Source organism: Bacillus rossius, chromosome 7 (assembly GCF_032445375.1).
Source record: "Bacillus rossius redtenbacheri isolate Brsri chromosome 7, Brsri_v3, whole genome shotgun sequence".
NCBI lineage: Eukaryota > Metazoa > Arthropoda > Insecta > Phasmatodea > Bacillidae > Bacillus > Bacillus rossius.
The window spans coordinates 31,324,234-31,336,936 of record NC_086335.1 but is presented as its reverse complement, the minus strand read 5'-3'; the positions used below and the strand labels follow the sequence as shown (position 1 = coordinate 31,336,936).

The 12,703-nt window shown below is 34.5% G+C and overlaps 1 protein-coding gene across 1 annotated transcript in view; it reads left to right on the top strand.

The window, feature by feature from the left end:
• The window catches only part of LOC134534432 (neuropeptide-like 1), a 103,721-nt gene extending 98,238 nt beyond the window's left edge, over nt 1-5,483 (top strand). The window contains exon 3 of the mRNA XM_063372898.1: nt 2,985-5,483. Coding sequence (XP_063228968.1) covers nt 2,985-3,067 — 83 coding nt within the window. The 3' untranslated portion in view covers nt 3,068-5,483. The remainder of the gene's footprint in view (nt 1-2,984) is intronic.
• Nucleotides 5,484-12,703: the final 7,220 nt, after the last annotated feature.

The window sequence follows — 12,703 nt, the reverse complement described above, 5'->3', positions numbered from 1 at the left end:
AGAATAAAAAGTAATCAACTATAATATAACTACTATTTCATGTAATGCTATTATATATTCCGAGCCAACATAAAATGGCTGTACATTGAAAAAAAAAGTTCATCTATTTTTAATACATTTATTTGACTCGTACAATAGAAAATAAACACAAACACATCAGAAACATAAATAAAATAAAGATTATGATCAGAGCCATTTTTAAATATATCGTGCAATAATTCTCTTCTAATAATATTTTCATTTCTTTTTTTCTACTTCCAGCACACGATCCGTCAAAATTCCTATACCACAATCATAAACCATCCAACTAGTATACATTGAGCCACGTAGTAAGTACACGACTAATTCTTAATTCTTACTTTTCAATCGTAAGCCAACCTTATGGTTTTCAACAGAACAAAAGGCTTCCGAGCAGCTGGAGGTATTCAGAGAGGACAGGCTAACATGACTAGACATCGTAAATGTGGGTTAAGCAGAAAAAAAAATGGATGCGTGTACTTAGGTACGCACGTGAGAAGTTATACTTCTTTGGTATCATTAAAAAATAGTTTTTAATTGCATGCAAATAATTCTCCATGGTAGCGTTAAACGTTTAACACAACCTTGTTGGAAGTCGCATTAGAAGTATAACTTGAAATTAACTTACAACACTCACCAACTCTGCCGTTGAAGAGGACACCTGCATTCGACCAGGCTAGAGGGAAGAAAATCGACGCACGAATACTTCGGACGTAAACAAGGGACACGTCCTTTTACGCCCATGACAATGATTTATTACACCCACACGCATATTGATTGTAAAAATAAATAAACTAGAGCAACTTATGGGAAATAGTACACGGATATAATTAAATTTTAAGGCAGATAGATGACGTACGTAAATAAGTGCATCGTAGTAAACCGTTACACACGTCAAGCTTCTTGCAAATTCTACATACTACACGTGGAAAAAAAATTGTGAAAGATGCAGTTCGTATTAATATGCAAATGAGGAAATTTTTAGTTAATTTTTCCATTTCAAAACATTGGTAAAATACCAACATATTATATACTTGCTTTTAAAGTGCACTGAAAATAACGTTTTTTTTTTTTTTTTTACCATTATCAAACGGCTACTTGGACAAGCACTTTACACAGATCATACTTTTATATTAACAGGAACATAGTGCAGTTCCTTATAAGAAACTTCGTTGCTCTGTCTCCCGTTGTCACTAAGGGAATTTTTGAGTAATCTTCCTATTGCGCAGGCACTTCGTGCATTTACAGCCTTCTGTTTTATTGAGTGGGACTGTCGTGTCTGTGTTCGGATGAGACAAAGAGAAACTTGTGGCTTGGGAGACAAAGAAGCAATGTATCTTCATACTTATATTTAAAAAATATGTGAACTCAGAATCTTGCGAATTTGTTTATAGTTTAGTTGAATATATTTAGTTTTGTTATTAAACTTAACATGCGAAACATATTTATTAAAATTAAGATGATAATAATAGTTACGTATTTAACCATTCTCATGTAAATATTTCAAAAGTCAATAATAATGCTTATTTTTTCAGTTATTCTTTTAATAATTTTTAATACATCAAATTACATTTAGTATATTATATGTTAAAATGTGTTTTATTTTTATTGCTATTAATTTGTTTATTTAGTATCAAGCTGTCACTAAAGGGATATATGTACTAAATGTAATTTAGTATATCCGTTCATATACTTGGTGACAATTCAAGTGATATAAATGTTGTTTTGTTATGCATTTATACTCAGTAATCATTTGAATTTTTAATCCATAAATTTTTTTTATATTTTTAACATTTATTCCATTATTGTTATATTTTGGGCCTCTTTTACTGTGAAATATTAGTCCATGTTTATGTAATGTGACAATCTCGGTCGGTGCTGTTTATACTCTCTGATAATAGACCACGAAATTGTACTACTAAGTAAGGTAAAATTAGTACACAAATAATACATATGCATATATGTATAGTCCTGTAAACATTATATGTATTTACAAACAAAATTGTTAGTGAACACATTTACAGCTAAAATTATTAGATGTATAATAGGAGTGACAACCATGCACCATCTTGTCCTGTAATGAACATTTAATAGTGAATAAACTTTCAACTGTCATTAATGTACAATGCCAGAGTTTTATTTATGTCAATTTTAATAATTGCTTTACGAAAATTCATGAAAAGATCAATCATTAAAAAGGAAGTTACTTTCATCTCCAGTAAATGGAACGTTATGTTTTTAAATAATTTAGTTCCACTTCAACCAAAAAAAATATTTTTGGCGTTCCAATTAGTTTAAAACATATTTATTGACATACCTACTCATTAATATTTATGCGTAATAATTTTTCATAAATGTGGTACTCAAAAATAGGTTTTTACCACCCACTAATATTTTATATTTCAATACTTCTGACTTTATTTTGGTGGGACTTGTCCAGTAAAGTGTGTGTTTTGGTTTTGACGTGATAACGTCTTATAAATCGATGAACGCCGGCTGCACGCAAGAAAAATTGTCACGTTCCGCCTGAGCCGAGCGTGCAAGAACCGGCCAACCCCCGCGCGAGAAAAATCTTCTTTATTATAAAACAGGTTAACACGAGCTTTTTAACTAATTGTTCGTGATTATATTAAAACAAATTATTTAAATTAAATTTGCAAAAAAAACTGTAAATAATATTTAAAAAATAAAAAAGTATGCAATTTTTTATCAATGTTTTCTTATGACGTTATCACGTAAAATTATCGTCCGTAAACCGACTTTACAGACGTCCCCTTTTATCATTAAGTGTGTACTTTAACTCTCTGTTCGCTCTGAACTGTTGGTCATATGCTTGTACATAATTTAAGATATGCCAAAAAAAATTTTTGAGTTGTGTTTTTGTGTATTAGAGAAGATGTTTAAATATTGGGTAGTTTTGTCGTAGTGTTCTGGGATGTTGTTGACCCCGTGTGTGCGTCCCGCAGGTCGGATACCGCAGATGGGCCCGAGGCGGCGGCCCAAGAACTGGTCTGGTCACCACCGCCGCGCACACTCCCGCTCGGACTGAACCTCTCGTGAAGACAGGGCGCCTGAGGGGAAGAGAGGGACGCCGCGTCACGGCGGAGGTTTGCAACCCCGCGGTGTTTCCCCGCGTCTCTCACGTGCTCACCTCTCCTCCACCTGCCGCTCCCCACCTCAACACCTCGCTAACCACCTCGCACCACTCCCCACGCGCGCAGATGACCCCCTACTTCCACTCCAGTGAGCGCCGTTTATCCCTTCCCCAATGCTACACTCACCTAACCACTCCCCATATCCCCTCACACACTACTTCCACCACATTGAGCACCGTTAACCCCTTCCCCAATGCTACACCCTTCACCATCTTGCCCACACACCCCTCTCCGCTCTACTCGCATGTTTTTCCTGCACGCACACAGCTCACGCCACCTCTTTCCGCCCTTTACTCACACCGACACAGCTCAACCTTCACTCACTCTGTCTCCCAAGCACACCACTAACCCCTACCTCTCCCCTTTCCCCTCATTTCCTACTCTTGCCCACCCCATATCACGCACCACTTCTCCTCACACACACTCGCTGCTAGCCCCACTAACCACTCGCCCCTCGCTCCTGCGTCATCCCACTTCCAATTACACTCACCCATCTCTCAAGCACCCGACACAGCTCACTCCCACTTCTATCGGAGTGACAGGGGCGGTCGTATGGCTCTGCGAAAGCTGTGCGAGATCTCCTGCCATTGGCTCGGCTACCGTTTGGTCAGAGGTCAGAACCAGGGACTGGTAGGCGAATGTGGCTGTCGACCTTCCACAAGCTCTTTCGCTGTCTTCTGCACTCCTTACCGTCCTGTGCCCGAAGATCATTTGCATAGTTTAACCTCCCGCATTTTCCCTGGCCTAGAGATTGTCAATCAATAATTTATAATAATAAAAACCTCGATGACGCTGGTATTTACTGCTAAAAGTTGCAAACCTCCCCTAGTCGACGGGCGTATTTCATGTCAATATAATATGGATTTGTGTAACAAAACATTTACAAGCATGTTCGTATGTTCTATGTTCTAAATGTTAAAGTGACCATGAAATGAGGATGTCCAGTACTTATGAAGTTATACTTTATTCTGTGTCAACCTCCTCTCTGAAGTTTAACAAAACATCCTTGCATGTGAATACATATCCTGTGCCACTTAGCTGTATCGAACAGTAGGCGAATTTACTTTCTCGCTCATGCGAGTAAAGTGTTCACATTTTTATATCTACTGTGTCCTTGTGTATATAAAGTACTTATTTCTAATTTATAACTGATGATGTGCTGTGCAGACATTAAGACGACAAATTTTAGTCCTCCAGTATTCAGCGAAAATAAATAAATATCTGTCACTAAAGTATATGCTATATATTTTTCATATATGAAGAGCAAGCATCTATATATCTTTAATCAAATTGGTAACACTTTACTTGCAGCTTATATTGGCTAAATATAGCTCGAACTTTTACATTTGTTCATGTGGGGGCACGAACTGTGTGCAATCCGTCGTTTATGGCCCAAAAATTTACCCGGACTAGAATTTTTCATTCTTTTCAAATAACTTGTAAGTTTTCCAATTTTTTTTCTACAAATACGAAGTAAAGATCTCAAAAGATTTGTTTGAAATGATTTTTAGTAAATTGAATTTAAATTATATAAATTTGTTTTATTCGTAGTGCGTAGATCTCATGCCTGATGAAGGATGTCTAGGACGAATATTCCCAACGACAATATGTTAATGGATAGGTGACATTGACATTGCACAGCAAGGAAGTATGACTGCCCCACGTGAAGGCTCACGTATGGTTGGCGAATTATCGTTCGGACGCTAAGCTGTGTCTCAACACGCGCACTTAGCTTTCTTCTTCTTCTTTTTTTGCTGCCAAATATATCTCAATTTGCACTGCTCTATGTTTCTTTAGCAAAAAAAATTCATGTTTTAATTTTAGTACTGAAATTACCTCGTGTCTTTCCTACAAATATGACAATAAATTCATATATATTAGTGTATAAGAATGATATTTACTTTACTTAATGGTTGCCGTTGTCAGAGTTTATAAAAATGCACAATAACTAGTCTGCCATACCAAGACTATAGTGACAATAAATTCACTTGAGCACTTAAGTACTTAAGTTTTCGATTCCGCTTTTATAATAATGGCATTTACATGTTTTACGCGTGGCACTAAAATGACAGGTAGCCATGTGGCAAACAAGTCCCAGTACATGATTTAAAGCATTTATTTATGTTTCGAATGAGAATTTTAAAATGATTTACGTTGTATGATAAAGGTTTGAATAGTCCCTTTTACAAAATACTTGTGTAAAAAAATTACTCATATTTTTAGAATATCATTGTACTTAAAATAAGTGTTCAAAATGGTTTGTTGCAACATGTATGTACTGATCAAATGGACAATAAACATTTGGAAAATTATTTGTGAAGATGTGTCAATTTTACTAATTTATTTAAGGATTTGCAGAAAAAAAAATTTAAAAAAATTATATTGCTATGTTTTAAACATATTTTCAATAATATACTTATTTTATATTATTTTTATGGTTTAATATATTGTGTGTAGCTAGTATCTTTACGGGATTAATCATTCCGTTATTATATAAAATCACACAAACAATATTGACAATGATTTTAAAAAATTGCAATAGTAACAACAAAATGCTAGACTATGTTCAGTATGTGAGCGGATGCTTTAACATAATTGTAAGATGGCAACGGTGAGGCAATGCGAATTCACATAGGACTGCGTTGGTGGAGTAACATCAAGAATACAGTTAAACGGACACTGCACAAAGCCTAAACATTTACAACATCATAGACAAGGTTGTTCGTTGTCTGCGATCCTGTTCACTTTAGTACTTGAGATATTTTGTAGATTACTCTACAATAACATGGGAGTCATGTGTGCAAATCGTTCGATGCTTTTGAGCGCGTATGCAGAAGACGTGACATGCGTGATAAGATCAGACCAAGAAATGCAGACCATACACACTTTCCTTGCGAATATCAAGAGGTTTTTGACATAAAAGTAAATTACCATAAGGTCCATAAGACTGCCCTTTTCAACCCAATCCCAACTATAGAACAAAAAAATGATACTATACGTTATCATCATAACTCCTGAAATCCTCACAACAATTCCAATAAATATACACGATGTTGCAACATCGCATAGTATAGATTTCGGGATAAAAAAATTAATTAACTGCAACGAGAGCACATTATAAATGTTTTAATTCTGCCAAAAATGTGGTACATAGCGCACACGAGGAATTTACATGCGCAAGTTACAATGTAGGTTGGATGGTTTATTTGGAAATCGTTTTTATTTCCGAGTAGAAAGGACACAAACTATTTCTTCCATGAAGCGCGGGAGGATTATGTTTAGTAAACATCAAAACTAAAGTGAAAGCAGTGTTTTCAACCAGCATTATTAAAACTAATTATTCATGTGGAATGAGGAAGAAAAATACATAATCGACAAAGTTGCATGATAATCTTGAACGAATACCGGTAATTTACAGAAAGTAACTTGCCGAAACACGTGTTATTGTTCACGATCTCGCCGTAGAAAAAACTTAACTACCTCTAAGAGCCTATAAACAATCACCCGCAAGCAAAAAAGCCAAGCCACCTCTTTGGGACCATCCCGAACACATGTACACTTTCTTCAGTATTGCAAGGAATCATCTAACACACGAGCGTCTTTCTGTAGATTTTACAATGACATTACTCCGACATCATGTTGCAGACGATGTCTGCCAGTGGTGTGAAAACACAGACACTGCTTATGGTAGAATCGTTGATGGCACAGTGTCTCTGAAAGTGTGGAAACGGACAGAACTAGAATAGCTGCAATAATGAATGCATAGAGACCGGAAAAATTCGCAGGTTCATTTCGCGACAGTCCGAAATTCATACACATATACCTTTAAGCTGCTTTTGCTATTGGCTCACCTTTCGTCTGGGCGACTCTGGGCCAATGAGAAACCCTCAACAAATGAAGTGACGAATCTCGGGCAAAACCAGTTGAGACGACTCACAAGTCAGCAGCCAACGAACTGGCGTTATTTGCCCGAGTATACAGAGAGCTGTGTAGACTATCCTATAGGTAATCGAAACCGCGAATTTTTCAGGTCCCTATGAATGCATCAGTTACAGACTTATCAAATCTGGTTCAAACTCTCCCCGAGAGTGCGACAAGGTGCGGAGATGTGGCTGCTAAGCTAAACCTTGCTCGCATCAGGACGAATTGATCAGGGAGAATTTACACAACACTTCCGCCTGGCTCGCTGAACCAAACATAACATGTTTACCAAACATTCCTTTACCCCTTTTGGTGTGTGTTTCAATAAGATAACAGCGCCACAAAAACATAAAATTACAACTAAGGTGGTAATCTTTGAAATTACGTTTACAAAAGCTTTCTAATTGAAGAACATATTTCTTCCTGTACAAAATATGACATTGCGTATAATGATCATGTTACAAGGGGTTGAAAAAACAAGGGTTGGAGGACAAAAAATCATAATTCCCTTTGTAGGCACACCATCCAATTAGTTCAGATTGTTTATACATTTTATCATTATTAGGTATATAAAACTTTTGTCGGAAACATACGTAACGGCAAGGGGTTTAAAAATTAGGGGTAGAATTAAATAAAAAATCATTAACTCCTTTAGTATGTACACTATTGCATCCGTTTAAATTGTTCGTACATCTTATAATTTTTATCTAAAGATATTGTCTGAAACATTTTTTGATTAGACGAACCATTGGTGCAAGAGCTTGAAAAATTGAGGGGTTTTCCTTAGGGTACTCCCACTTATACTCCACCCACCTTTTTACATGCATTCCGCGAATGCTTCGTTCTCGTTTACTACCCCGATGTGTACGACACTTTTGAGTCCTGATTCATTCAGTCACACTTGCCACCACAGCAGCGTGACCTGGGGTCACGACCATCAGTGACCAACAAGAGTCATCATCGTCTGTGCGTATAGAGACGAATATCGGATAACTCCAAGATTTTTTTTTGGTGAAAACATGGAGTTAACCCGTCAGTCCGATAGATGGCAGATCGTATGCCAAGTATGAACAATGAATCCAAGATCTTCACAAATGGTACCAACATTTTGACAGCAAAAATAATTTTCCTTTATCTCTTAAAAAACTTTTTTTCACAATAGTACAGATTTACGAAGAAAAATAAATTAACAAAGATTAAAATTTCTTAAAAAGACGTGAATAAATCTTGATACCAGATAAAATAACATATAATTATACAATCATCTGTATAATATTTATGTAGTCATGCATATTTCCGCTAGAATATTTTTCACAATATCGCTTGTGTTGTTAGTAGAGCTGTCCGATTTCAGTCTCTATTGTATTTTTATAGCAACCTTAATTCTGAACTACTCTCCATGTTTTTTTTTTTGGGACTAATGATAAGTTTGCAGTCAGATGTCAGCGTCTGTACCTCCTTTTCTTAGTTCTCTGCTACCGTAGAGAGTTAACAACCTGTGCTGAAAGGGGTGGAAGTGTTTACGTAACTCATCATCACTCAGGACTTGGCGTCTACGTCAATGACACGACACCAAGAATTCAACATGTCAACTGAGAGTGTTGACAATAGAGGTCCACTTTCGTGGACATTTTGCGTCTTTATTTCATGTGGATTTTATAGCTCTAACAACCTTGTTTACGGCCTATTTATACTCACTAGATTCACTTTATTAAATCCAGCTCACCAATCACAGGTCTGCTAGTTTCTGTGCGCCACAGGATTGGAATAATGCAAGTAATATAGGAAAGTATGTCCGGGGACAGGGTTCAGGGTGTGGTGAGTGATGCCGACCGAGATCTGACGTCACGGCGGCCATATTTGATGACCTTGAACTTGAAATTTGTTTTTGACCTTGAGCTTGGCGGCCATCTTGGATCCGCCATCTTTAAATCGAGCGCCCCACTCACTCTTGATGAAATTTTCGCTACGGTCGTCATATTGATTTTTTTTCTGTTCCGCTGGAGGCCGCCATCTTGGATACTGTTGATTTTGTTTCTGTTGCTTTTCCTAGAGAGCGCCAGCGTCACTTGATTTTTTTTCTGTTCTGCTGGAGGCCGCCATCTTGGATACCGGCGACTTTGTTTCTGCTGTTTGTTCCTAGAGAGCGCCAGCGTCGCTCTGTCTCATCACATAAGGTCGATGTTCCATTACCTACCATATATATTATGGTCCTTATCGGCATATTAAATTTAATTTTTTATGCAAAATACATTGGAAGCGCTGTGATTCGAACCATCGCAGCTCTGATCTCTAGGTTGGAAAACATACGCCTTTAACCGCACAGACATCGAGACATTTACCAGACTGTGAATTAAATAAGGTATATATAAAAATAACATGCATGATCGGACTTGTAATTTTTTTTTAATTTTAAGTAATAATTGCACCAACTGTTTGAGACAGATCCGCCATCTTGTATTAATTCACAACTGTTGCAATTATCGTTATGGGCGCCATCTTGAATTTTTTTATTTATTATCCGATTTTAATGAAAAAATTTCAAAATTCATTAAAAAATAACTTAATAATATATACTGATTTATTAGATCGATTCTTGTACTTGGTTCGAACCCTGGACGATGTAAAAAATTTAATTTTATGTAAAAATAATAATTTCAATAAATCATGTTCGAAATTCGTAAAGAGGCTTAAAAACCTATACTTCCAGCCACCAGTAAGCCGTTATGTCCGCCATCTTGGAAATTTGTATTTATTGACCCATAAATTTATAAAAAATTATTAAATTCATAAAAAAATCAATTATTAATCTACCTATAGAATCGATACATTGACAATAATCAAAATGAAGTAATTTCACGTAATGGTTACAGGTTTGAGAAAATAAAAACACAAGTTCTTTATAAAACAAAAATTTTATTACATAAATTCTACACTACTACAAGTTCAAAAAAACAATCCCCGGACATACTAATGCATGGCCAAATAAAGTGAGAACAGCTGATATTTGTATATAAGCGTAAACATTATGTTAAACTAATTTTTATTTTTTTTATCGATCATTACTTCTAACAAGATTCAAGTAAATACAAGTAACTATGCGAATATGTATGCTTTTACAGTAATATGAAATAAAGCATAAAAAACATTTTAATCAAAATTTAAGTATATTATTTTAACATTAAATTTTATTACATCATAATCTTAATTTTGGTTCAGGTTATTTCATCGTCTTCGCTTCAAATTTCTGGACTAATCATTGATTACCTACCAACAGATGATTTTTGTTGACTTCTGAATGTAAACTAGGATATACGGTGGTTTATGGCAACACATTTTAGAAATTTTTTAGTCATGAGGCAAGATTTGACTCCCGTAAATCTATAACTTATAGGCCAGTCAACAAGAGGCAAAGTAAACACTTTTTACTAGCAGACCTGAAAACATTATATAAAGGTAATTCGAGGACGCTGAATCGAATGGTGCTAAATTTTTTTAAATCGGACGTTAAGTTTTTGGAGAAAAGGGCAAAAAGTTGGTTTGACTCGGTTTTTCTCAGAATCTAGGCGTTTAAGCAAAAAAAACGTTTCAAACAAAAGTTGTGGAGAATTAAAAAATACATAAAAAATGTTCTCAGGTCTATCTTTGTATTTGCAAACATGAGCGAGAAATATTGGAGAGAAAATAGTAAAGCGTAATTGTAAAAGTGGGGCTAGTGTGCGTGCAAGCGTACGTGTGAACTAAACACAAACGAAGGGACTTCGGCTATTTCGTCATGACTAGACATTGGAAGTTAGACGGAACCATTTGACCTCTCTTTTTATTATCTCACGCGTTAGCTAGTAATTTTCGTCTTTGGCCGTCGAGTGTTGAGCGTTATATATATATATATATATATATATATATATATATATATATATATATATATATATATATATATATATCGGTGTATAAGCGCACCGTTTTTAAATCGAATCGTGATGCTTATGGCACGTCGTTTTTTTATTTATTGTCAAAAATAGTGAAACATAATAGTATTTCATTTTAACAGAAACTAATATTTTTCGAAGCCATTTTTCTTCAGTCAATAGTAAAAATAATGAATTCATTTTGTGTCTGGACATAAAATTAATTGATATAATTAATTAAATAAATTTTTTGTCACACAAATTTATTTGTACATCAAATTGAATGTTTCTTTTTAAGATGAAATTTAAAATTTATATATTATTCCTATTAAATTATGCATTTTATAAAATTTTAAATTACAGATTATTTGCCTCATAAAATATTTATTTATATATGAAATTGAATAAATATTTGCAAAAGGAAGAATTTATGCCTATACATAAAATTAATTCAAAATATACAGGAAAGGATACCAAAAACCTGGAATAGATTTTTTGTATAGACATAACATTAGTTCATTTTTATTATGGTATAAGAAAACATCAATGCATTTTTTTCAGCTTTTTTAGTCGTTAAAATTGTAGGAAAAATATTTAATAGGCCACAAAATTATTGGAATGTAAATGTGATGAATTGAAATTATACTACGACTGCGTGCTGTTCCAAATTTAAAATTAAATAATACAATTATAATAATTCAATTAATTGAAATACATTTTATATCGTACGGAATTTATATTGTGCCCACACAAAATATTAATTGCCAATTTTCACTATGTGCATAATTAAAATATTAAAAATTTTAATTAAGTGCATTATTTTTATTCCACGAAATATTGTTCAGAAATTAAAATTAAGAATAGAATTATAATTATAATAAAATTATATACATAATTTTAATTATAACATTAAAATTCGGGGCATTCAAATATGTACATAATTTTAATTTGAGAATTAAAATCATTTAAAATATTATAAATAAAAAACACGTGATAGTCATATGAACAAGGTGACCGATCAAAAACGGGGCGCTCCGGATTCGTGTTACGTATTCTGTTCGTTTCGTGTATAAATTAATATTACTGTCATAATTTTTTTCTTTTGTAGAATTGTGTATTGAGTGGTTGGACCCTTCGGAGCAGAAAATACGTTTCAACGTAATATATCTCGGTTTGCATTTTTAGGTTAGTTGACGATCACTTAAGTACTTTTTGTAATTCCTGCCATTGTAATTTTTGTAAAATAAAATTCTTTGTCTAATTTAAATCTGACAACCCTACTTTCCCTCTTTCTTTTCTACGCTTTTGACACTTATTGTTACAGAAACAGGTTCCTCTTTCGAATAAGCTTCTCTGCACTAATACCTGTGCCTTGTTAACAGAAGTGTAAACAAATATACACATAAAACCAACAAAACACACATCTGTAAAGTCAGTATCTATGTGAATATCAACAAATTCAGTATAGTTCATTAAATAAAATTTCCACTAACAAGCAACGCTTTAAATAATTAAATTAATTCAAGATGTCGTTTCGGACAAACGCCATTATTAATTAAACTATATGACATGAGAAACATCTGCTATTTGTGCCTTAAGTTCTCTTTCCCGAAACGTCGCTGTGTTAGTTGTGTTAGTCTGCGCTATCATCGTTGTGGTTTTCAAAATATCTGTTTTTTCGCTCAACTGTTGCTTACGTTG